This window comes from Mobula hypostoma, chromosome 16, assembly GCF_963921235.1.
Source record: "Mobula hypostoma chromosome 16, sMobHyp1.1, whole genome shotgun sequence".
Lineage (NCBI taxonomy): Eukaryota > Metazoa > Chordata > Chondrichthyes > Myliobatiformes > Myliobatidae > Mobula > Mobula hypostoma.
In genome coordinates, this window is record NC_086112.1 from 68,191,643 (window position 1) to 68,219,473 (window position 27,831).

A 27,831-nucleotide genomic window follows, 5' to 3' on the forward strand; every position below is an offset into this window, starting at 1 on the left:
AACAGGGTGAATTATGAGAGTGTTAGGCAGGGAGAGTTAATTGTTTTTGGGCAAGTCCACGTGTGGAGGGTATTTAAAGACCAATGTACAAAGTAAAGGATAGGTCTTGTTCTAGTAGGAGAGAAGGAGAAGGATGGTAAGGTAAGGGAATCTTAGACATCGAGAGAGGTTGTGAATTTAGTCAAAAAGAAAGTGTAAAAGCTACAGAGAAATTACAGCACAGGTAAGTAAGAAGGCAGATTGAATGGTTAAGAATCCATCTTATTGTACAAAGGTCCATTCAAGGGTCTAATAACAATGGGACAGAAGCACATGCTTTCAGGCTTTTGTATCCTCTACCTGATGGGAGAGGGGTGAAGAGAGAATATCTGGGGTGGGAGGGGTGTTTGATTTTGCTGGCTGCTTTAGTGAGGAGCAACACCGAGTCCATAAAGGAGGGACTGGTTTCCTTCACGTGCTGAGCTGTGTCCACAGCCCTCTGCAGTTTTGTTGTGGTCCGATGCAGAGCAGTTGCTGTACCGAGCTGTTAGACACCCATATAGAATGCTTTTATATGGAGCATTGATAAAAATTGGCAAGGGTCGAGAGGGCCATGCCAAATTTCTTTAGTCTCCCGAGGAAGCAGAGGGGTTGTTGAGTTTTCGTAGCCGTGACATCAACATGATTGACCAGGGCAGGCTATTGGTGCCATTCATTACCAGGGGCTTGAAGCTCTCAACCTTGGCACATTGATGCACTTTCCCCCTTCTTGAAGTTATTGACCAGTTCTTTGACATTGAGGGGAAGGTTAATGTCATGACACCATGTCTCTGCGCTCTCTGTTCCCTTCCTACACTCCACAACCCATCATTATTTGTAATATGGCCCACCACAGGGGTATCATCACCAACCTGTGGATGGAGGTAGAGCAGAAATCAGGCCACACAGCCATCAGTGTACAGGGAGTAGAGGATGCAGCCTTGTGGAGCACCAGTGTTGGGAAGAATCGTGGCACAGGTCTTGTTGCCTACCCTTGCTGTTTGTGGTCTGATGGCCAGGAACTCAAGGATCCAGTTACAGATGTTGACTCCCAGATAGGGGGTTTGGTGATGAGTTTGCTTGGAATGGTCGTACTGAAGGCAGGGCTGCAGCCAATAAAAATAGTCTGTTATGGATGTTTTTACTGTCTGGATGCTCCTGGGAAGAGTATAGGGCCAGGTAGACCCGTTTCAGTGGTAGGCAAATTGCAGTGGGGGAGCTGTCTGGGAGGCTGGAGTTGACACATGCCACGACCAGCCTCCCGAGGCACTTCATGTCAGAACTACTGGGCACTTGTCATTAACGCACATTATCTTATTTTTCTTAGGTACTGAGATAATAGTTATCTTACTAAAGCAGGACGGACCCACAGCCTGCAGGGAGAAGTTGAAAACTTCTGCATATCCCCCTGCTAGCTGATCCAAACAGGATCTGTGGACACAGCCAGGGTTAGCACCCAGGCCTGATGCTTTCTGTGGGTTCATTCAGGTGCACTGGAGGGCGGGTAGCAACATACTCATGTTCTTCTAGTCAAAATATGCATAGAATGCATTAAACTCTTCAGGAAGGGGTGTGATGTTGTGATGCTGCCTGACAGCATTTTGCAACCCATTATAGGATGTCAGCCATACCACAGTTGACAATGGGACTGGGACTCAATTTATGAGCATTTGGAAAACCAAGGTCTAATTAATGAGCAACACCCATAAAAGTTGCTGTTGAACGCAGCAGGCCAGGCAACATCTCTAGGAAGAGGTACAGTCGACATTTCGGGCCGAGACCCTTCGTCAGGACTAACTGAAGCAACGAGAGGCAGAGTCAGTACCTGGGATCCTCAGAAGGTCCAAACTGAGAGGCTTGAAAACGAATCCTAAAGCCGACTGGAGTAAGTTGGCGGCAGAGGCACGTTCCAAGAAAGGATATATGGCTGTGATAGCAAGTCTGAGTCAAAATGTGGTCGAAAAGTTGAAAAGCCAAAGAAATTACAGATGGGGAGCAGTGAGAGATGGTTTCACTGAACTCCCGTCGAAGAGAAGATTTAAACTTCTTCAGTGCAGGCATCACCGGAAGAGGCTTCGCAGTAGTGAATTTAAAAACGCAAACACGAGGAAATCTGCAGATGCTGGAATTTCAAGCACCATCTCTCACTGCTCCCCATCTGTAATTTCTTCGGCTCTTCAACTTTTCGACCACATTTTGATTCAGACTCTCTATCACAGCCATATATCCTTTCTTGGAACGTGCCTCCGTCGCCAACTTACTCCAGTTGGCTTTAGGATTAATTTTCGAGCCTCTCAATTTGGACCTTCTGAGGATCCCAGGTACTGACTCTGCCTCTTGTTGCTTCAGTTAGTCCTGACGAAGGGTCTCGGCCCGAAACGTCGACTGTACCTCTTCCTAGAGATTTTGCCTGGCCTGCTGCGTTCACCAGCAACTTTTATGTGTGTTGCTTGAAATTCCAGCATCTGCAGATTTCTTCGTGTTTGTGTCTAATTAATGATATGGCTCTGTACAGGGAAAGTTGAGTCTTACTAACTTGACGAAGTTTTTTGTTGAGGAAATGACAAAGGTGATTGATGAAGGTAGAAATGTGGATATAGTTTACATGAATTTTAGTCAGGTGTTTTACCAGGTAGCTCGTGGATAATTAAGATGATTATGATGCATGGGATGATAGTAAATGGGCCATTTAGATCCAGAATTGCCTTGCCCATAGAACACAGAGGACAGTGACCAATGGGACTTATCTTGGCTGGAGATCTGTGACTAGTGTTGTGCAGGAATCCATACTGGGACCTCTGCTGTTTGTGACACATATGAATGATGTGGATGAAAACTTACAGCAAATGGGTGGGTTCACAAGTTTGCAAGCAATGTGAAAATTGGTGGTGCTGTGGATGGCATTGAGAACTGCCAAAGGCAACAGCAGGATATAGATCAGTTGCAGATATGAGCAGAGAAATGATAGATGGAGTTTAACCGGGCCAAAATGTGAAGAGATGCAATTTGGAAGATCAAATGTACGGGAATTGTATACCGTTATTAGTGAGACCCTTAACATTGTTGAGCTGTGAATATTGTCTACATGGATTTTAGTAAGGTGCTTTACAAGGTTCCTCATGGATAATTAGCACATTAGTAGATTAGCAATCAGTTTATAGAAGGAGATTGACAATCTGTGGAGTCGCAACGACAACTTCTCTCTCAATGTCTGCAAGACTAAGGAGCTGATTATAGACTTCAGGAAGAGGAAATTGGAGGTCTATGATCGAGTCCTCATCAGGGGATCAGGGGTGGAGAGAGTCAGCAACTTTAAATTCTTCAGTATTATCATTTCAGAGGATCTGTCCTGGGTCCAGCTCTTAAGTGCCATTACAAAGAAAGAACGACAGCGCCTCTACTTCCTCAGAAGTTTGCCAAGATTCGACAAGACATCGAATACATCGACAAACTTCTAGAGATGTGCGGTGCAGAGTATATTGTTACGTACCCCGTAACTGGGTTGCCAAACCAGCAGAAATGGATCACTCAGTTGGAGTCTGGAGTACTAGAACTAAGAAAGTTTTATTAAAGAAACAAGCAACACAGTAATCGAAAGGATAATAAATGCAACAGTTCAGTGATGATAAACACACATGTGCACAGAATTAAGATAACAGCATCAATCAAGCTCTATCGTTGTCTAGGGGTAAATGACCAATTTCAAAATGACTCAAAGTTCAGTCCAGTTTGTAGTTCAGTTCGCAGTAATCGTTGTCATGGCGATGGACAAGGTGGGGGAAGAGAGACAGAATAGGAACAACTGATCATTCAGAACACTGCTTCACTCACAGACCGGCGATATGGCTCACAAGCAGCTTTTGGGCAGGTCCTTGGTGATGTCACCTGAGGTCACCGACTGTGACCCCTCCTCCAGATGCGGTCGATCCTCTGCAGTGAACCCGGCACCCAGGCAAGGGCGGACACACACCGGGTTCCCGCTGATCGTACCTTTCCACCCTTGTCGTTGTCTGGTACTTCTCACCCACTCGTGAGAAGCGCACCGCTTCCAGGGTCTCGTTACCTCGGGTGGCGTGTGTGTCTGTCTTAGCGAACCTGTCCCCTTTTTATCCCCCTGCTGGGGTATCGCCTGTCCATCACTTCAAACAGTTCAGGGTTCAAAGGGGGGAGCCGCTCCAGACAGCTCTCCCTCCCACATCCCTTCATTACACATCTCCAGACGCTGCTCCATTGTTCCTTATCTCTCCTTCCCCTGAGGGCAGGTGGCAGACCAACTGCTGATGCCACTGATGCTAGCCCAGGCCAGCAAACATCTTAATTTTATGTGTATTCTCGTAACACTTCCCCCCTTTAAGGATTTTTACCGGGAGGTAAAAATTACAAACATGACTACATTATCTGATACATACACAATATACATCGTTAACAGTTATTTAGCTAATACAGAGAATTTGAAGCTGTCAACACCTTGACAGACAGTCATCACATTTTCTGTTCCTTTTACACGTGTTATTAATAATCCCTTAGACCAGGCTCCAACTCAGCAAACTTCATAGTGGCCAAAAACACTGATGAATTGCGACCAATGTAACCTCTCATTTGGTTTTGTCCCGGACCACAATAACAAGGGTCGTCCCATTCCGACTCAATTTTCTCTCGCAAGGGCTTAGTAGGAGGGGGACGGGTATTGACCGCAGAGTTATTGCAAAACTTCCTGCAGTACCCCACCATCTCCAAGAGCCTTCTGAGGGCCCTCTTGTCTGTCGGGGTTGGGAGGTCAGCGATAGCCTGCACTGTAGCTTGCATCACTGCCAGCTGCCCCTGTGTCACCACAATTCCCAGGTAAGTGACTCTCGTGTGGCCGAATTCATTTTTTTCAAGGTTCACTATCAAACTGGCTTCAGACAGCCGTATTAAATTGCCAATACACACCCCTGTGTTCATCAGCCCTTTAGTCACTGAATTACTCAAAAAATATGGGTGTTGTTTACTTGGCTGCCCTATTGTAACAGACATAACCCAACGTCCCAGTTCTTTGCATTTCCTCGGGACAATCAAACACATGGGTGCGAGTCGTTTAATTACTCCTTCGGGGATTAAGGGAGAAACCTTATCAGTAGACCTGGCCAAAACAATAGCCTTCTCCCATCTGACCGATCCCATCCTAATCTTTTCAAAATGGTTTTTTTCTCTTATCAAGGGGCCCCTAGCTTCATTGATTTCCACGCTAACACCGACTAGGTTTGTTAGCATATCAAAAGCCGGTGACCGTCTCAGTTCGCGTCGGTCATGATCAATAACATTCTTCCCCCTGGGCAGCCGGTAACTCTCTTTCATGATTCCACCAACTGTTTCCTCCAGCACCGCAAAATGTCCACCGGGGGGTACCTCGTGGGCCATGTTAAAAACCTCATCCCCATAACTCTTTTGCACCACCCCCCACTCCTCATCTGCGGATGCTGTACTTGATTTCCCTTTCTTCCTTAGCACTTCCTCCTCCGCACAATAGCTTGTCAAGGCTGTGTCAGAGAGAGCGGTCTCGGCAAAAACCATCAGCCCCTCGTCTCGCTCCTGCGTCTGCACAAATTCTTTCCTGGCTACTGCTACGTCCGTCCCAGCTCCCTCACTACCTCTTATCTCACTACACCCTGTCTCATACAAGGTTGGCAGAAATGTTTCAGCCAAATTCACCATCGCGGGCGGGGCCTCCATGCTGGCAGGCTGACCCGTCAATCTCACGACTGGGAACACGATTCCTCCGGCGATGTCATTACCGAGCAAGACTTCCACGTCTTTCATCGGTAATTCGGGCCTCACCCCGATCGTGACTAGTCCAGAGACCAGGTTGCTCTGTAAATGTATCTGGTGCAAAGGGACTGACTCTGTCCCTTCCCCAATACCTTTGACCTTGACCTCCCCAGTCTGGGTCTCTGAGCTAAACTCTAATACACTCTTCAGTATTAGTGACTGACACGCTCCCGTGTCTCTCCAGATCCGCACTGGAACTGGTTTTAACCTCTTTTTCACTGACACCAATCCGGCCGAGATAAACTTCTCGCGCCCTTCCTGGACTTTTTCAGACCTGTCCTTCCCTAGCGGTTCGCTTAACAACTCGATACAGCCATTCAAAATTTCCGCTTTTCCTTTCCCCGTCTCCTTCCTTGGGGCAAAGCACCTGGACGCAAAGTGTCCGACTTTCCCACAATTATAACAGACGACCCCAGGAGACTTCCTACCAGACTGCTCCCGGTCTACCTTATCCTTTTCACTAGTCCCCGGCTTACTTTCTGACTTTTCCGGCGGACTCTCCCCGCCGTCCTGACTACCCTTCTGGTAGCCTTTACTCGGGGCAACCTTCATTTTATGCGTCAACGCATACTCATCCGCTAACTTAGCAGTTGCGGCTAGCGTGGCTGCCACTTTCTCATCGAGGTAGGGTCTCATACCCTCAGGGACACAACCTTTAAACTGCTCAATCAGAATCAGCTGCAGCAGTCTGTCATAATCCCCCTCTACCCCTTTCGAGGCGCACCAACGCTCACAATATGTTTGCATCTCGCGAGCAAACTCCAAATACGTGCGGTCCCACCGCTTCCTCGCATTCCGGAACCTCTGCCGGTATGCCTCCGGGACCAACTCATAAATCCTGAGGATGGCCTCCTTCACCACCTCATACTTCTGGGCATCTTCCGCGGATAAAGCGGAGTAAGCTTGTTGGGCTTTCCCTTTCAGTACACTCTGAAGTAAAACAACCCACTTATCCCTTGGCCAGTCCTGACTTATGGCCACTTTTTCGAAATGGAGAAAGTACCGATCCACATCGGTATCGTCAAATGGGGGAACCAGCCTAACCTCCTGGGTCGCCCGGAACCCTCCACCTTGGTTCGGCACGAGCCCCTGCTCGGCCCTTATCTTTAACTTCTCCAGCTCAAATTCCCTTTCCCTCTGTTTCTCCTCTCTCTCCAACTGTCTGTCCCTCTCTCTCTCTTTCTCCTGCCTTTCTAACTGCTTCTCTTCGTGTTCTAACTGCCGTACCCGGAACTCGTGCTCGAGTCTCAGTTTTTCAAGCTGTACCTGTACCGCGTCTCCAGCAGGTTTTTCAATAGACACCTCCCCCAGCTCACCTTGGGGAAACACACCTTTAGATACATAGTGCTCTACAATAGCTCTGTGTATCTCCTCTCTCCTCATTGTCGACTTCACCTTAGCAAGATTCACCCGTTTGGCCACAGCTATCAATTCCGATTTCCTGGCATCCTCTAATGCCTCCAAGGTCGGCGCCTTTATAAATTCCTCAACCTCCATTTCTGCTGTTTGTCTTTTCTTTCTTTCGGGAATTTTAACCCAATCAATTTACTCCGTCCCAAATTTAGCGTTCAAAATCGCGGACGAGAACCCCACTTATGTTACGTACCCCGTAACTGGGTTGCCAAACCAGCAGAAATGGATCACTCAGTTGGAGTCTGGAGTACTAGAACTAAGAAAGTTTTATTAAAGAAACAAGCAACACAGTAATCGAAAGGATAATAAATGCAACAGTTCAGTGATGATAAACACACATGTGCACAGAATTAAGAATACAGCATCAATCAAGCTCTATCGTTGTCTAGGGGTAAATGACCAATTTCAAAATGACTCAAAGTTCAGTCCAGTTTGTAGTTCAGTTCGCAGTAATCGTTGTCATGGCGATGGACAAGGTGGGGGAAGAGAGACAGAATAGGAACAACTGATCATTCAGAACACTGCTTCACTCACAGACCGGCGATATGGCTCACAAGCAGCTTTTGGGCAGGTCCTTGGTGATGTCACCTGAGGTCACCGACTGTGACCCCTCCTCCAGATGCGGTCGATCCTCTGCAGTGAACCCGGCACCCAGGCAAGGGCGGACACACACCGGGTTCCCGCTGATCGTACCTTTCCACCCTTGTCGTTGTCTGGTACTTCTCACCCACTCGTGAGAAGCGCACCGCTTCCAGGGTCTCGTTACCTCGGGTGGCGTGTGTGTCTGTCTTAGCGAACCTGTCCCCTTTTTATCCCCCTGCTGGGGTATCGCCTGTCCATCACTTCAAACAGTTCAGGGTTCAAAGGGGGGAGCCGCTCCAGACAGCTCTCCCTCCCACATCCCTTCATTACACATCTCCAGACGCTGCTCCATTGTTCCTTATCTCTCCTTCCCCTGAGGGCAGGTGGCAGACCAACTGCTGATGCCACTGATGCTAGCCCAGGCCAGCAAACATCTTAATTTTATGTGTATTCTCGTAACAATATTGACTGGTTGCGTCGAGGCCCGGTAGGGAAACATCAATGCCCTTGAACACAAATTCCTATAAAAAGTAGTAGGTTTTGCCCAGTCCATCACGGGTAAAGCCCTCCCCGCCATTGAGCACATCTACGCAAAGTGCTGTCGCAGGAGAGGAGCTTTCATCTTCAAGGACCCCCACCATCCAGGCTATGCTTGCTTCTCACGGCTGCCACCAGGAAGGTGGCACAGGATCCCAAGGACCCTCAGCACCAGGTTTAGGGACAGTTATTACCTCATCCATCAGGGCACTCGAACCAGTCACTCACCCGTCACTGAACTGTTCCCACAACCTGGGGACTCACTTTCACAGACTGTTCATCTCATATTCTCGATGTATTGTTTATCTATATTGTTTTCACTTTCTCTTTGTATTTAGACAGTTTATTGTCTTTTGCACATTGGTTGGTTGGTTGTCCTGTTGTTTCCATTGTATTTCTTGTACAGGTTGAGTACCCATTTATCTGAAAACCTCTGAAATCCAAGAGATTTTTGAGCGTTGACATGATGACACAAATGGAAAATTCCACAAGGTGTAGGAAGGTTCCCAGGCAATACGTAGGTATCTAAACATCACAGACAGTTCTTATAAGTGACTTCACACATGTAATGAACAGCAGTTCATTGAAGAATTGAAATACAACACATGAAGTGAAAAACAAAGATCTTGATATGTATTGAAAGAGTTGATTTCTCAGCAGAGTGAACACATGCTGTTTACCAGTATTCTGGTCATGAAACAAGCCAAGATCTGTCATGACAGTTTGAGAATTGAAGGCAGTTATGAATATTCAACAGGCTGGTTGCAGAAATTTAAGAAAAGGCATGGCATTAAATTTTTAAATATCTTAGAAGTTTTAAAGAGAAAGCGTCTGATCACAAAGCTGCAGAGCAATTCATTGATAAACTTGCGAACATAGTCACTGATGAAAGTGTAACAGCAGAACAAGCCTAGAATGCTGATTGTTTTCACACCTTATACAAACCTATTAAATACAGTGTGCTGTAACCTTTTAATCAAATCACAGCATCAGAGGCAGACACTTAAACCTGCCATCGTGTTATGTTCATCAGCTGATTCAGGTTTTCTCCCGATGCTGCTGTGGTGCTTTTGTTACACATTATATTTTCATTACATTAATGGTGTGTAATACTTTGCACTGTTCAGTACACACTGTAAGTGTGATGAACAAGTGGAAGGCAAAGCCTGCTTACCGGTAACACATAAATTCAGTGTCGGGAATGGTGATGATCACAAGCTATCTCAAAATAAAGTCCGAAATCTGAAACTTCTGGCCCCAAGCATTTTGGATAAAGAGTACTCAGCCTGTATTTGCTGTGAATAGCCAAAAAGAAAATGAATCTCAGGGTTGTATATAGTGACAGATGTACAAGGCTAATAAACTTACTTTCAGCTTTGAATTCAGATGACCATGATGCACGGGATCCATTTGGATCCAGAATGGCCTTGTCCATATAACACACAGGGCAATGACCAATGGGACTTACCCTGACTGGAGATCTGTCACTAGTGTTGTGCAGGGATCCACACTGGGACCTCTTCTGTTTGTGACACATGTGAATAATGTAGATGAAAACTTAAAGTGGGTGTGTTAAGAAATTTACAGACAATATGAAGATTGGTGGTGTTGTGGATGGCATTGAAGACTGCCAAAGGATACAGCAGGATAGATACAGGTATGGGCAGAAATGGCAGATGGGGTTTAATCTGGCCAAACGTGAAGTGTTGCAATTCGGGACAGAACAACATTAACGATGACACCCTTCATGGTGTTGAGGTGCAGAGGAACTTTGGGTCCAAGTCCAAAGTGCCTTGGAACTGGCTACACAGTTTGACAAAGTGGTAAAAGCAGCAGATGCAATCTTCCCTTATTAGGCAAGGAATTGAGTTTAAGAGTCCAGAAGTTATGTTGGAGCTTTATGAAACTAGTTAGGTCACATCTGGACTATTGCATTCAGTTCTGGTTGCCCCATTATAGGAAGGATGTGGAGGTTTTAGAGAAGGTATACAGGAGTTTTTACAGGATGGTGCCTGGATTGGAGGTCATGTGCTACAAGAAGCAGTTGGACAAACTTGAGTAGTGATTTTTGGAGCACCTTTGACTGAGGGGAGATCTGATAGGTTTACAAGAGTGAGAGGCATATACAGCCGTTACCTTCCTCTGCAACCCCAGAATTGACATGTTTCATGCAAGACTGCATGCACGGTGGGGGTGGGGGTGGGGGTGGCAAGCTCAAAGGAGAAGTGCAGGACATTTTTTAAAAAAGCAGATAGACAGAGAATGGTGGGTGCCAGGAATTCACTGGCTGGGGTGGTGGTGGAGGCAAATAAAATGGAAGTGTTCGAGAGGCTGTTAGGAACATGAATGTGCAGGAAATAAATTGGAAAGGCAAAGGAAAATCTATAAGTAGGAGGGATTAGTTTGATGGTTAATTTCATTAGTTTGGCACAACATTGTAGGCCAAAGGGCCTGTTCTTGTACTATACTATTTTATGCTCTATGCTGGGATTCCCAGTCTGGGTTCCATGGACCACTTGCTTAATGGTATTGGTCCTTGGCAGAAAGGTGGTTGGGAACCCCTGTTCTATGCTGATCTGTGACTGAAGCACAAATCTCAGAGACTGATGTTTAGTTTTGAAGGGGCTGGGTTCACTGGGACCAAAGGAGAGGGATACCTGGATTAGTTTTAAACACATTACCTCTATCTTGTTGAAGGTACTCAAGTTTCCAAATCCAGGCAGCACAACAAGGAAGATCAAATTTAGGAAGTGATATACGGCACTGGCCAAGTCTCGATGACTGTGGCAATGGGTAAGCTTAATGGTGTTTGTACTAAAGATGAGGTGCAGGAGGACACCAGAGGAGAATCAGAATTGTATCAAAAGGGAAAATACAGCAGCTGTATTACCTTGCCATAACATATAATCCAACTCCTTTCAGCAGCTGCTAAAGTTTAAACATTTTACAAATTTTGTCCCGTGAGAGAGGGGCATAATTCTAATAGTTTCAGAAAGACGCAATTCATGCACAAGCAAACAGGAAGTAAATAGTTTGCAATATTATGCTAACAATCAAACGTTTTACATAACATGCTAGATCAAATGTGTTTTATTACTGGAGTCATAGGCTGGGTTCGAGTGTAGTAGTATTGGGTTTGCTGACCGAAATTCTAAACTCAAATGAAGATCATAAGCCCTATCTGATACAGAGCACTACGGATGCCCTCACTAAATGGAGATTATACTGTAACTACCCAATCTTCAAAGACAAATTCACTTCCCATTTATCCTCCACAGAGACTTCAGCTGCCAATACCCACTGTGGGTGTGGTGGGAACCACCCCCCTCCATCCCCAACAAGTACAAAATACACCCAGCTAACAGCATAGTTTAAAAGACAGTTCATTTATTTTTAGTGATACACTTTTAAAACCAAACAGCATTCCTAAAACACATTTAAAACTCAGAGGAACTCCATCTTACAAAAGATTTCTAAATTACAAACCATTTGTAAAACAAAGGATTTCCAAAACACAGGTGCAATTTCTATAATCTAAAAAGACATAACAAAAATGCAGATGAACCAGTCGTCTGTCACAGAAATTGAAGGCAGAGGAATGGACTCCTTAACCTGGTGTTCTTCTATGCTTAATGTTCCTTCCCCCATTCCTAATCCTGAACTTCCCTCTTTATTTACAGTGCCTTTGCCACATGGGTGATGACACATCATATTCTTTCAGATAACTTTTAACACAATTGGTCTCAAAGCTTCTTGAAGACAGATCCCAAGCACGCACAATTAATGCTGTGAAGCTGACTTCCCTGATTACATAAACTTCCCAACCTATTAATAGATCAGTCGTTGATATACTAAATGATTGTCTCCATCTGGTCTGCACTAAATAATTTAGCCAGCATTGTGTTTTTTTTAAAGAAAAAGCTAATAATAACACAACGTCTTATACTGCATTTCTTCAGCAATAAGACAGGTGCAGTGACCCAAGAGTGCTATTTATTGAATTTAGTGCTAAGTTTAACTTAAATTGTTTGACCCTTATAAGTGGCAACTGCTGTGTTTAAAAGCTCCCTGGCACAGGAAGCAAATATCCACACTTGCATCAGCTTTCTCTTGATTATAGTCTTCATCTACCTGCCATCTTTCTTCTCCCAAATCCCTGTACATTTAATGCAGTAACTTCAAAATGAAATTTGCTCAGCCAGTTAGGAAGCCAGGTTTAAAAGGTAATTTTGAGTCAGAAAAAGATACAAGTGAAGAATTTGACTTGAAGACAATTTTTATTGTATAAAGTACAAAGACAATATCGTTCATAGGCCAGTGGTCATCAGAAATTGTACAACAGCCACAAAGTACATTTCCCATGGATATCAGAGGCCATTCTGCCCCCTTGGACCAACTCAACAATTAACTGGATTGTATTCATTTTGCAACTTGGCTCATGTCTCCTGTAACTTACTAAACAAAAAGTATCAGTCTCTTTTATCTGCAGAAGTTTTAATATTAGATTTTTCTTCAAAGCTGAGCCTTCTTAAATCATCTCTTTTTAAATTATGAGGAGGGTAAATAATGAATACAAGTCTCTCCTGGGTGACAGATTGACCAAACCCATATGCCAAAATGGAGTTTGAAAACTTCTCTGCCCACCATAGCCACAGTTAGATTTCACTGCAAGTACCAACTCTGCAGAGGCAAGATTATCCAACAATGATCTACAACAACTTTCAAAATAAAATTGTATTGGGGCCGAGGGTCAGAATTGAGATCTACAGGTGAAGAGTGTAGCATTGAGGATATTTACATAAATCTGTTTAAGTGGAAGTGCATATAGCATCCTGGGGTCGATTGAAGTATACAATGGTAGATACATGATGTGAAACTTGTGCAACCACTAGGACTGACCACAACTTCAATATTGCCATCAATTATTCTTTCCGAAGGATATAACAATCTCTGAGAAGGCATAGGAAAGAATGGTTCGAGGGTTGAGAAATTTCTGCTATTGGATTCAACTGGAGAAGCTAGGGTTGTTATTCTCGGAGCGAAAATGGGCAAGAAGGAATTTAACCATGTGACTGATTTACAAGTTACAAGTTAGCGTAAGGATCCACAACTAGGGGTATGGATTTAACACCTTGGGGTAAGATGCAAGTGGGAATGTGAAAACAAGAACTGAAGAGATGAAGGAAGTGGAATCAATGGCGAACTTGAGAACAATTAGAGCAGTGGGAAGGAGTGAAGAATGAAATTGTTACTCTACTCAACCTGGCAAGAACCTTTTGGCCTCTTTTGCGATGTTATAACTCTAAGATTTTATGACATTGCTGGAAAAGATAACAAGGTCATAATTTCTGAAATTCTCAGCCAAAGCAAGCATTTTGCATCTTTAGGAAATAAGGAAAGCCTTGTGTAACATATTCTCTGAAGCACTAGCTGAATGCCTGCAATGTCACACCTAAAGAAAGAATTCAAACTATCCTGTTGTCGTTCCAACATCTACCTAAGTGCTTTGAGCTTTTAGGAGGCAAAGGATGACGAAACTGTGTTAATATGCACCGTAAGAAGCCATGAACTGTCACGGATAATCGCAGCACTAAATTGGATTGAAATCATATTGCATTTTACAAGCTTCAGAAGCTGTGGAATTGGGGACAGATATGTTTTGAAAACAAAACGCTGGAAATCCTCTGTGAGGTCAAGTGGTATCTGCAGAACGAGGAATGGTTAGTGATTCAGATCAATGACCTATCAAGGCTGGAGGAGAAAATAGTTATAGTTCACAGAAAAGGGGAGAAGACCTAGAGGGAAGGCCTGTGGTTGGGTGGAAGGAGATTGGGTGGCAAAGAGCTGATGCTGCAAGGTAAAAGTCAAAAAGCTGGTCTTGTTTGGATGCAAAATGGGCAGTAGAGTCATTGAACAGTGCTGAACTGAGGAGGTTCAAAGGTTAGCTTAATTAGCTGTATTGGTCACTTGTCCATCGAAGAACACAGTGAAATTCATCATTTGTGTCAATGTGCAATGAAGCCAAAAGATAAATAAAGTGCTGATACTATAAGACCATAAAATATAGGAGCAGAATTAGGCCACCAAGCCCATCAAATCTGCTCTGCCATTTAATATGAAGGAAGGCCTTGTGTATTCTTTTAAGACCTTATTTTCTTGCCTTCTCCCTGTAACCATCAACTCCCTTGCCAATCAAGAACCTATCAATCTCTACCTTGAATACACCCAATGACTTGTCCTCCACAGCCATCTGTGACAATAAATTCCATAGATTCCCCACCCTTTGACTAAAGAAATTCTTCCTCATCATAGTTTTAAAGGCTCACCCTTTTATTGAGGCTGTGGCTTTGGAAGCTAGACTCTCCTACTAATGAAAATGTCCTCTCCATATTCACTATCTAGGCCTTTCCATGAGATCCTTCACCACAGAGGATTCCAGCTCAAGGACCTGCTGCAGGCTCCCCGAGATGCACTAGCTGGAGTTCTTGGACAGCTTTCTCAGTGACATGACTGGGCAAAGGCAGCAGTTCCCCAAACGCCATACCGATGCTTGGTGTTGGGGGCTAGTGATGGAAGTGGTTGTCAGGGACAGCACCCTTCAGAAGCTACAATGTTCATCTTCCTGTGTCTCAGAACATTCTTCTCACGTGTTTGCTACACAGTCGCTTGGGCATGAAATTTTACGGGTGCAAAGGAGCTGCATTTTAACCCGCCCCTTCAGGTCATCACAATGATGCATATTCTTGCTTGCTCATAATAATTCAGAGAGTTACATAGGCTCAGGTTTAGCAAGTAGTCTGAATGATACACAACAAAAGCAGTCACTGGTGCTCAGTACATATTGCAAGCTCCCTTCCAGATCAGGAGGGCAACTAACAATTTCAGGATAAGCCACTAATTAAAACAAAACACAAACAGCAATCAATAAAATATTTCTTTATAAAATCCTCCCCTATAATGTGCAGGATTTTTAAAAAAGTTCAAATTATTTCTGTGAATAATGTGAAAGAAATATCTAATGTGATCAGCCATTGCAAAATTTCTACACAGTTATGAATCTGTTCAACCTTTACCTTCCAGATAGTTAAAACTGATCAAACCAGTATTCCATTGACTAGACTGAACACAACTCTGCAGTGGATTGCATTTACAAAAATAAGCGGCCACTAGACTTATAACAGGATCTTTGCTCAAAAACCAAACCTGTAAGCAGTTTAAAACAAGGCAAGTTTTATTACTTTGCAAAACAAATAACTGAGAAAGATCAGTAGCTTAGACATCTAGGCATGCTTGTAGTGACCAGCACAGCTTCAGATGTGACAGCTCCATTACAATAACCACAACTTTATTCCAAGTATTCAAAATTGCACAAATACTTTGAAGCTGTTCGGAAGAGTCAAGAAGACTGGGACATTTCAGAAGTAATTGAAGGGAATCCTTGAATTGATCAGCGTCACAGATAAATTATAAACTTGCCACACAGAATCCAGAAGTTTGGTGCTTGGAATTCGAGGCGGTGCAGCACTATTCTGTAATCTTCAGAAGGCACTCATTCTGATTTGCAGCATACGTTTGCATACTGACACAACAGATTTATTAAATGAGCAAGGTTCGGACATGCTGGCAAAACATGTTAATGGTTATAACCTGCACCTGCCTCACTATAACCCAGCATATGCCCATTGAAAACCAAATTTAAAACCAAGTAATTTGCTCAGTAATATGGTCCAATCTTGTCATAACCAGTGTAGCTGGGCCATTCAGGGAAGACACCATAGGAGCATTTGAGTCCACCAAAGCGATCAAACTCAATTCCATAACCTGACATTTGGTTGGAACCTGTTAACAAGGCATCCAGTGACTGATTCGTTTTGCCCATCTCCGGAGTGTGCTTCAGTTCCGATCGGATCAACCTGTAATTTTCCCCTTTGTTATTATCCCAAAAGGTCTTCCCTCCACATTCATAGCAGATGGCAAACTCTATTCTTTCATGTGGCGCAATGTATTCTGGCAAGCACACCGTGAACATGAAAGTGTCTCTATCAGAGCCACCATAAGAATCTTGGACATAGCAGCAATCATGGTCCTGAAATGTCTTCCAGGTGTCAAATGTTATCCTAACTTTCAAAGACTTCTCAAAAGCAATGTTTTTCACTTTGATAGTCCCCATAATCTTACCCTCCTGTAACAGGCAATTTTCAAGGCAAACAAAGTCAGCTTCCAAACGGTTCTTGAAGTCCAGGAAATCAGAAGTGGGCTGTGCAAAGTCCAAGAGCAGGCTGTTTTCATCTGCTGTCTTTAGATCTACTAAACTACTGATCAGCTCGTCAACGTTGACAGACAACTCTAAACTGTGCAAATCAAAGAACTTAACTGCAGTCAAAGGTAAGCCCTTGCTGTCAGCAAAGGAAACACGTTTCTGCTCCTTGGTTCTGTGCTTACTGGCTGGTGCATCTTCACCAAGATGAAGTTGGATGCATGGCCGAAGTGGTTGGGCTACTTTCAGTGTTCTCTTTCGAGTGTAGTTCAGTTGCTTGAATTGAGAAGGAAGGTAGAACTGCATAGTGAAGTCAATTGGCATGGTAGAGGTAGGAGTCAAGATCTCAAGCAAGCTGGAGGAAAGAAAGAAACAGCATTAAACTGGGGCAAAGGAGTTAGTTGTTACATCCAAGACATAACTGAGGATGACTTTTTCCCCTAGCCATTTACCAGGCTAAGTAGCACAGTAATTTTTTTCCACAGATGGAACACTCAGTAACTGCTGTTGTTTTTCTCTCCATTTTGTTCAACATATTGATATGCTACCTGTAGTAAGAAAGACAAGTCTCATCGTGTTTAACTGAGAAAATGAACGCTGAGAGACTGAGGAAAGAATTCAGATTTTGAAGGCACGGGGAGGTGTTATGAGACAGAGGGCTGAGGGGTTCCGGACAGCAGATATAGCCTACTCTGCTACCAAAGGCACAGCCACAAAGCACAGAAGTACTTTGGCAGTTTGATCCAGCAGAGTCCCCACTTACCCATTTACCCAAATCCTACATTAGTACCTTTCTTTTTAAAAAAAAAAGAAGATTCTCTACACTTTCTGATCAAAACCCCCCAAATTCCCACTCACCCACCCAGCATCGTCCAGTGGAAACCCATGCGGTAATAGGGGGAACACACAAAGTCCGTCTGGACAGTTAGAATTGAACCCACACCTCCAGTACTGTGAAGCAGCACATCACTATCTGTGGCACCCCAGAGAGTGACGGTGACGTGACGGAAGATTAGAGTTAGAGGTATAAAGGGATTACAGAGGTTAGGTGGAAGAACGAAGAGGACATGATTTGGGGACAAGCAGTCAGCAAAGGCAGAGTGAGGTGGGATCATTGAGCTAGAGTTTATAGAAGTGTGTTTTAAGGATGAGCAGGTCACAAGGAACTGTACACAACAGTCCAACAGGTATGGAAAGCATGGAAAAGATTTTCTCCAGCAGTGACTGTGTTAAACAAGCTAGCAAACATACTTAACACTCAGCAGAGTTATGTTCTATTTAATAGCATACTGGTACAACCAGAGCATGGCAAGATTTCACAACGCACAGCACGAATAAAGAGCCGGGCCACACCTGGAACACTGCACACAGTCACCACTCTGTGTGACTGACTGGACTGAGGAGTGAGCAGAGAAGTTCCACCAGGATGTTGGCTGGTATGCAGGATCTCAGCTGTGGGCAGACTGGGTGGACGGGTTTGTTTTCCTTAAAGTGGGCCCCCCCCCCCCAGAGAGCAGGGGTTCCCACCCTGGGGTTCACAGACCCCGCGGTTAATGGTAGGAGTCCACCGCATAGAAATGGTTGGGAACTTCTTTGATAGAGAAATACAAAATCATGACAGGCGTACACAGAGTAAACAGAAGGAAACATTCCCAATAGCAGAGGTGGCTGAAACCAGACAGCGTACAAGGGAAAGAGCCGGAGATTTAAATCTGACAAAGAACTTACTTTTCCACCCAGAGGGTGGTTGGAATTTGGAATACATATTTTTTTGGAGAGGCAGGTACTCTTATGATTTTAAGTATCAAGATGAGCACTCGAATTGTCAAGCCATAAAAGGCTCTGGACCATTGCTTTCACTCTCAGTATGGGCTGCCCAGTCCCCTTTTTTCCCTCTTTTTGTTTTTGTTTATAGAGAATAGTGGGATATATATATATAAATTATAAAAGTTGCATCATCTTTTTTTCTTTTTATGTAATGATAAGAGAATTGATCTTATTTTTTATTATATATTAGATTAATACTATGTATGATCTTGATCATGTTTATTTTACCTTTATATGTATTGTTGGATATAGATATTTGAGATAATTCTCATTTGTATATATGTACCTTTTAAAAAAATTAATAAGAAGATGATAAAGAAAGGAAGAAAGGCTCTGGACCGTGTTGGTAAATCAGCATTTGATAATCAGCATGGTCTCTTTCTGTGACATGTGACTTCATGGCACAAAATGACATGTAGTTCAAATCTAACACAATTTTGTTGCTGGATGACATGCAAACCAAAGCACATAGACCTATTTAAGTCTTCCATTCCGTACCCAGGGTTTCTGTTTGCTGGGTTTGGACGTTATCAGCGGAAATCAATGGGGGATGAGGAAATTTTTTTAAAATGACTGCATCATCGACACAAGATCACAAACTCTGACCAACCAAACATTTCCAGTGGTTGAACTACACTCCACTAACTGCTGACTAGAATGCACTTTCATTCCAAGATATTTGAGTCAAACAAGTCATTGGCAGTAAACTGATGATAGTTTGGACACTAGACCTGACATTCTGGGAGTGAGAGTAATGAACAGTCAGTTCTATTGTTCACTACCCCACTCAGCTGTGACTGCTCATTACAGCCAGAAGGTTAGCAATTCAAGTCCTGTTCCAGACTCAAACCCAAACACCTACAGTGACTTTCAAGTGCTGTTCTGAAGGAATGCTGTTTCAAAGAACTAAACTGAAGTCCAAATCTCTTAAAATGTTCCTCCTCCTATCCCAATCTTTGCCATGTTCCCAAGTACGGACAATGGGATTAAAAAATGCCTCGGAGGACAAGCATCACAACCACAATGGGCGCGACTTGTGCAAAAATAAAAGATATCAATTGTGATTCAGTTGCTACTTCAAACAAGCTCAGCAAAACAAAAACAAAACCAAAAATGTTCTTGATTTTAGGGGCAGGGCCAAGCAGTAGTGGGAGTTAGGAAACTTACACCAGCAGTATGGTTCATTATTTCTCATTGGCTGGAAATTAACAATTTAGACTGAAGTGCACTCCAGTACTTGAGCAAATGCAAAAACCAGCAGACAGGCTAATCTCAGCCTCTGCGCATTACTTGTCACCATGTCTGACCACATAATAGCATCACAAAACCACCCGCTTCATTGTTCATCTCTGCACATATGCTACTTAAATCTCTTCATTTTATCATCTCCAAGTTTAACTTTACCAATGCACTCATTAGCAGCCTCCATTTTTGCATCTCCCCCTCCCCCTCCAGCTTTCAAATCCCTTACTCACTCTTCCTTCAGTTAGTCCTGACGAAGGGTCTCGGCCTGAAACGTCGACTGCGCCTCTTCCTATAGATGCTGCCTGGCCTGCTGCGTTCACCAGCAACTTTGATGTGAGCAGCCTCCATAAACTGAGTTGATTAACTATTAGCACCTCCAACCTACGTCAAGGCCTTCATTTGAAGAATGTCCTTATCCTGGTTTACAATTAGCTTCCCATCTCCAACTTCTTCAGCTCATAATTTTAAACAAGAGAAAACCTGCAGATGCTGGAAATCCAAGCAACACACACAATTCATAATTTTAGTTGCTTTATTAATGGCCTTCAGCTCTGTGCTCCATGCTCTGCAAATCTCTCCTCAAACCACTTCCATTTTCTATGGCAACCCTCAAATCTTTAAGCTTCCATCATCACTCTAAGTATTTCTACAACTGAGGTGGTAACATAGAATTCTTGTAAAGTGCCTTGATTGCTGGGAAGATACAAAGGATCAATAAAAAGATGCAAACTGATTAAATACTTGAGAAAATGAGAGCTGATTCATTTTGGTGGGCAGGAGAGAAAAATAACTTTTAAAAATGTTCGTGTGTCTGAGATGTTTGTATGTGCAGAATGTTAACAGAAAGGTCCGTGAATGGCAAGGAAATATACAGCATGGGACATTTTTGTTTACTGATGGAGATGCGATATAAAACTTGGAGACTTTGCTGCAACACAGCACTTCGGCAAGATTGCATTAGGAGTATTGTGAGCAGCTTTTGTCTCTATATCCAATGACGGGTTTCCTTGGAGACAGTGATATGTAAATTCTCTGAGGTGATTCTGTGAGGAGATATTTGAAAGAAAGGTGGTTACAGTCTGTGAAGTTCAGATGAGAAATGATCTAGCAGACACAGCAAAGTTTGATGGACTGAGTGGGAGGGGTGGTGGGGATGAAATGATTGTCTTCTTACAATTCAGAAAAAGGAGAAATTCTTAGTGCATTGTTGAATCTTTGGACATTACACCCCAAAGACCAACTGATGCAGGTTGCAGCATCAATTCAAAGCTGACAGGAGTAGATTTTTGACACATTAGGAACATGAGATACAATGATAATGCTGGCAATATGGATTCTTGGTTAAGGATCAGCAATAAACATTAAATGCTGAAGCAGGTTAAACAAATAGAGGCAAAGATGAATCATCATATATTTATATATTATCTTCTTCAACATAAAAATTCTTACATCCCCTAATTTTGTGTTAGTGTGCATATAACTCCTTGGTTTTAGAAACCAGTAGGTTATAGAAAAGAAAGCACCCAACCCCCATAGAAAGATTTCAGAATGACACCTAATACTATCTAGTTGCAGCAAAGAATAAATGGCATGTGTTCATACTAAACTGAGATAAACTCACTAATAGCCAGCAAATTAACTTAAGAACTATTTTGCTGTTTACAAATTTGATGGGCACTTCAAATTGATGGAGCTACCCTTCAAAACCATGGCCAGGGTAGCTCACAGACTCTAGTTGTATATAGTAATATACAGCTGTTTTTACAATGAGGCTTTATCTAATTTTAGAATACCAATGAAATTTAATCCACCTGCAGTGGATACACAGAAGGAACAGAAACTTTCAGAAGTTCATACATATTATGAAACTTACCATCCCCCAGATGAAATAAAATTTAAGGCAACTTGCCCCACATAAACAAAAGCCCATTTACAACTGTGGTCAACCATGAAACTCCATCAGTCAAAACAGTGCAAATACACCAGGCTTCCCTTCCCTCCCTCTTTCCAGTCCATCTTGCTCCCCCTCTCCCAACGCACCAGGGGTTTTATGAAAATATTTGTTCAAAAGGTGCGTGTTGCTGCACACCAGATGCAATTTGCAGGTAACAACACCAACTCATTAACCCATTAACTGTAGTAATAAACTTTGTATAAACTATAATCTTTGATAAGTTACATCAAAAAAAAATGGACAGCTGAGTGAACTAGTTACCATACTGATGAAAGGGTCTTTCATTATCAACAAAAATCTATTATGGAGATTTCCAGTCTCAACCAATACTTGTCAAGGGAAAATCAATTAATAATCTAGATTTACGACTCAGGGAAAGCGAGTGTGCATACACTGTATCAATGTGATAACCTGAACTTGGCTTTAAAGAGAAGGGAAAAAAAACTAGTCAAGAATAAACCTATCTAGTTCCCAAAGTACACCCAGATTATATTCTCAAATTTCTGAGCTGGCACTTAAATTTAGAGCCTTCTAATAGAGAGAGGTCTGTTACCAATGAACCAGGGCTGATTTCAAAACTGAGAATCAAATACAATGAGCCACTACAGTGAAAAGAAGAATCTGGAAACGTCAGCATACAGTGCAAAAGTAATCTTTAACCTGAGAACCGAGAGCATTACAGTACAATTCCAGAAACAATCGCTCTCCTGCAACGTCTCTACATAGACCAACTGGAGAAAAAGTAAAGGAACAGATCAGTAGAATCACAGCTCCATCCACACAGCTAAGCATCGGTGTGACACTGCGTGAATACTCCTATCATTAGAGTGCAATAAGTCACTTCCACCATCCATAAACTTTAATCCGTCCAAAGCCCAGCTGCACCTACGCTGACTTATATTGTCACTTCACCCATCACATCTAGATTTACTGGCCTTCATTGACTCTTGATTTACCAATACATCAATTTTAAATTCCCACTCCTGTTTAAGCCCACCAATGGTGTGATCCCTCCCCAACACTATCTTAAAATGCCGTCTCTACGTCTAGTCTCAACTCCCCTCACCCCACCAATTCTCCCTGGATCTCTTCTCCAGAAGGTGGGGGTGGGGGGCAGATTAAAGCGGAGATAATTAACAGATTGGAAAACCGAGGGTTCAGGGGAAGTGAAGCAGAAGAGGAATTGGGCTCCCATGGATAAGTCATGTTCATGTTGAAAGGCAGAGCAGATTCAAGGGCCTCGTTGCCTACTCCTGCTCCTATTTCTTTGTGTTGTTATATGCGGTCCCCAAGGTACGGAACAATCTTCCTTAATTTCTTCACCTGTTCCTCCTTTAAGATTTTTAAAGCCTACCTCTCTAACGAAGATGTTGTTAACTTTAAGTTTCATTGTCATTCAACCATACATGAATACATCTGAATGAGGCAGTGTTCCTCTGGGGCCAAGCTGCAAAACAGAGTCATACACAGCACAAGGCACATATATCATAGGAAGTAAGCAATGTAGTCACACAAAAATATATATACAGCCCAAGACTCTTGAGTGACATCTCCTGTAAATTGATGTAGCTAGTGTTATAAACAAGAACAAGCAGTTTTCAGCGGTTCGCAGAAGAACATAGGCACGTGATTCAGTTTGTCATCCCTCTGGTCAAACACTGGAGAGTAGCACCATCAGAAGGGACCACATCCCGCCATTCCGCCCCCCCCGCCCCCACCAGCCCAGTATGGATGCCGCACCACACCACCGCTGTCATCTCCTCTCCTGGATTGCTGCTGCAGGCAAGCCCACGGCTTGAGGCTTAGTTCTCACCGAAACCAAGACCATGAGGCTTCCCTGCCATCTGTCTTGACAGTAAACAAGGGAAATGGACTTGCATTATTTTACATTACTAATATCCAACAGAGCCTTGCAATTGTAAGGGAAACATCCAAGACAATCACTCGCAGTTATACTGCAAGCCGTGTTCATGCAGCAGATCCGATGCCTTCCTGTAGCAGGCAGGAACACGGTCCGCACCTCTGCCAGTGAGCAGCCCTTAATGCCCAGCATTGCTCTGCGATCATAGAAAAAGACTTTAAAAAAGGACCTTTGTTTGGCTCCCAAGAGGCCGCTATGTCCAAATGTGTCACCATCTTACAGGAAGGAGAGGTTAGCTGCCCTAATGAACACTTTGTCAATTCAGCATCAGGTTAAGTTCTCCCTTGACACTTTGGGACAATGCTAAAAGGCACAACATAAATTATTTTCCATAGTTATCATTTCTAGTTTTCTCAAAATGCCCCATTGAATCAGGTACCACAAAAGCCAATCATGTTTGACAGCATTCACACAAAAATTAAAAGCAAATGTAGAGAAATAAATTTACCTGTCAAAATGCCAGTCAAATCTACCATCAACTAATGCTGATATCATGGCGTGGGCATTACTGCCAATTTTAAATGTTTAGAAGTTTGTGTTTTACTTTATAAACATAAGAAAGTCTGCAGATGCTGGAAACCCAGAGCAGCAACACAAAACGCTGGAGGAACTCAACAGGCCAGGCAGAATCTATGAAGAGGAATTAAACAGAACAAATTCCTTCTTCTCTAGCCTTTGACCTTTTCACCCCCCTATCTTCATCTACCACCTTCCAGCTAGCCTCCTTTACCTCTCCAACCCACCCCCCCCCAACCTTTCTATTCTGGTGTCTTCCCCATCCTTCCCAGTCCTGAGGCAGGGTCTCAGCCTGAAACATCGACTGTTTATTCATTTCCATTGATGCTGCCTGGCCTGCTGAGTTTTTCCAGCATTTTGTGGGTATTGCTGTGGATTTTTACTTAGCTTTGATGATCTAATTTAAAGTAAAAGGTTAATTTACAGTGCAGGTTTATCCAGTCATTGGACAGAGGTGGACATGGGTGGTAAAAATGGCTACGCCCCAATTTTCTGGATGAATCACAGTTTAAAATTTTTTATGGTGGTTATGTTAATTCAAATCATAAAGGAGCGACTGAAGCATTCTGGGAGCTACAACCAGACACCATGTCGAATCAATAAATAAAATCTAAAATATACATTCCCGGATTTTGCCAGTGAAGCTCAATATGCCCTCCTAGATGGAGTTAAGCCTGTGTTTCAAATTACTGCAGTCCGTCAATGAGCATTAACCTGACATATTTTAGCATGCAAACCCTTATTCCTCAGTTTAAGAGAAATATTTGTTTATTCAGCCGGCTCTAGAGCAACACCCCCGCCCCCTCATGACCCCAGCAGCTTGGAAGTGAACAATGAGAATTCAGATTTCCAAGAGAAATATTATCAAAAATAAAATGGGGCAGCTCAATAGCTTTTACAGCAAACCATGGACTCATTCCTGATTAATTAGACCGCTGCACACTTCTGATCAGTTGGGATTGATAAAAGTAGAACAATCTTGCCAATCGCAGGAGAGAAGTCGTAAGGTGCCAGCTGTCAGTCAATTGTCAGACTTTCCACGGATCTAAAAGCCTCTGGATCTCCTCTGGAGATCGGGGAGTATCATCCATCCTAACACTTCAGTGCAAGGCCGTTTAGATGCGACGTTGGCACTGAAGATTCCTTGTCCATCCGTCAAAGAAAAGCATCCGGTGTGGTGGGCACTAAATATCCTCAACCCTATTTCGCTCTCTTATCAGACTTTTCTTAATTCCTCCAGCATATTTAAAAAAAAAGTATCTTGTGCTTTTCCGGCGTATATGACAAATAAACTCTTCTCACGGGTACAGATATCGACTGTTGACCGACGTTTCAATCACAAACTCTGCCATGTTCATCACGTACCCGGCTGGAAGCCCTAGGAGAGTTTATTGGTCTTCCAGTGTACAAATGAATTGCAAAGATTGGGACGGCAAATGACACGTCAGCAATATTGTCGAATTTGTCGAGCATTCCAGAACAAAGATGTGAAAGAGCCAATTTTTCTTTCTTCAATATGTTTAGGCAACTGTGAATCTGAATTCCTGGTATGGAAATATCTATGTCCTTGAACGGAAATCCTACAAAAGTAGTGGATACAGCCGACAAACACGAGAACATCTGCGGATGCTGGAGGAACTCAGCAGGTCAGGCAGCAGCCATGGAAAGTGGACTTTTTGGGCCGAGACCCTTCTCAGGACTAGAAAAAAAGTTGGGAAGTCGGAGTAAGAATGTGGGGGAGGGGAGGAAGAAATACAAGGTAGGAGGCGGTAGGTGAAACCGGGAGGGCGGGGGCGGGGGTGAAGTAAAGAGATAGGAAGTTGACTAGCCAAAGAGATAAATGACTAAAGAAGAGATCGGAGAGGATAGAAGGCCATGGAAAAAAAATGGGAGGGAGAGCACCAGCGGGGTTGATGGACAGGCAAGGGAAAAGGTGAGGGGGGAGGGGAGAACAGGAATGAGGAATGGTGAAGCGGCGGGGTCAATTACTGGAAGATCGAGAAATCATCGACTGTTCATCCCTTTCCATAGATGCTGCCTGTTCCCCCACCCCCACCCCCTCCAGCATTTTGTGTGGATACGGCCCAGTCCATCATAGGTAAAGCCTTCCCCACTATTGGGCACATCTCTACACGGAGCGCTTTCGCAGGAAAGCAGCATCCACCACCCAGGATGTGTCGCTGCTGCCTTCAGGAAGAATGTACATGAGCCTCAGGACTCACACCACCAGGAGCAGGAACGATTAGAGCCCCTCAACCATCAGGCTCTTGAACCAAAGGAGATAATTTCACTCACTCCTTTTACTGAAAAGCTCCCACAACCTATAGACCCACTTTAAAGGACTTTTCATTCCAGGTTCTCAATATTTATTACCTATTTAATATTATTTCTTCATTTTTGCATTTGTACAATTTGTTGTCGTTTGTGCACTGGTTGAACGCGCAAGTTGGAGCGGTCTTCCATTGATTCTATTATGGTTATTATTCTATTATGGATATATTGAGTATGCCCTCAAGAAAAGGAATCTCAGGGTTGTATATGGTGACCTATATGTACCTCGATAATAAATTTATTTTCAACTTTGAGAATTAAGACACAGAAATCGACATATACGTTAAAAATATAAAAGAATTGTCAAAGTCGGCCATCGATTGTCGTTTAACCCCAACTAGATAATGAAGCTGAGATCCGATCCTCTATTTTAAAATACGCCGGAGGTTCTAAATGGTAAAGCTTTTGCATTTCTGTCGTTTCAGTCCCCCGAACTCTTGCGGTGAAAAACTTACTTAAAGCGCCCAGCGGCTACAATCTTCTCCTACTTTGAAAGCCACCCACCCCCCTCCCCTTCCCCTTTCTTCAACTCCAGTCCAACAGGCAGCAGAAAGCCTCAAAGATCAGCACACGTACCCTTCTCAGGGCCGGGGGCTGGAGTTCCGTAAAATCAGGAGAAAACAACAAGCAATTAGTTTCACATGACCTATCTTGTAAAATATAACAAAATAATGTTGGAAGTTACCACCACCTCTGCAAAATGCATCCGGTTCTAAGTTTCACCGATGATCTATTATTGACCATCCAATTTGTTAGCAGGAACTTCCGCGAGTTATTTACCTTCTGCAATACCCTAAACTCTTCACTCTGCTCGCCGGCTAACTCCTCTTGCACTTACCTGCTGTAATTCATAGGGCCGGGGTAACGGCGGCAGCTCCAGCGTGCCTCTGAAGACGGCTGGCTGCTCAGGCTGCCAGTGCCCAAATTCCCTCTCCCTCGGCTCCCCCGGCTCCTCGATCTCTTCCTCTGGATCGCTACCGCACACCAACTCCGCCTCACCTAAAGCGTCATGGGTCTCCTCGGCCAATTACCGTGCGGGCTTCCGCAAACTCCGCCAATAGGAATCCTGGCCGCTGTTTGACAAACACCCGGTTTATGCTTAGCGACGGAGAGCCTGTGTGTCGCTGCAGATGACCGGCCGAGTTCAGTAAATGCTGGAGTAATCCGGCACACTCCAACAAAACGAAAAGACTTGAATTTATAGTACATCATAAAATATGTTTTTATTTCAAAGGTAAGTACGATTGCAACGTAGAGAAAAAAAACAGAAGTTAAATTCTGCGCAGCAAGATCGCACGATCATGATCAAGTAACCTCTTATAAAGTGATACCACTTGAGGAACACACATCAAAGTTGCTGGTGAACGCAGCAGGCCAGGCAGCATCTATAGGAAGAGGTACAGTCAACGTTTCGGGCCGAGA

At 43.6% G+C, this 27,831-nt stretch overlaps 1 protein-coding gene across 2 annotated transcripts; it reads right to left on the reverse strand.

The window, feature by feature from the left end:
- Window positions 1-11,725: 11,725 nt before the first annotated feature.
- On the reverse strand, window positions 11,726-27,381 carry ppp1r3b (protein phosphatase 1, regulatory subunit 3B). 2 transcript variants are annotated; one of them, XM_063069078.1, is made up of 2 exons: window positions 27,248-27,381; window positions 11,726-16,970 (listed from the first exon to the last, which is right to left on the reverse strand). In XM_063069078.1, the coding sequence occupies exons 1-2, from the start codon at window positions 27,259-27,261 to the stop codon at window positions 16,073-16,075; spliced, it is 912 nt and encodes a 303-aa protein (XP_062925148.1). In that variant the 5' UTR covers window positions 27,262-27,381; the 3' UTR covers window positions 11,726-16,072. The 2 variants fall into 2 exon arrangements, with proteins under 2 accessions (XP_062925148.1, XP_062925149.1); XM_063069079.1 differs by lacking the exon at window positions 27,248-27,381 and adding an exon at window positions 19,918-21,648.
- Between the last annotated feature and the right edge of the window lie 450 nt (window positions 27,382-27,831).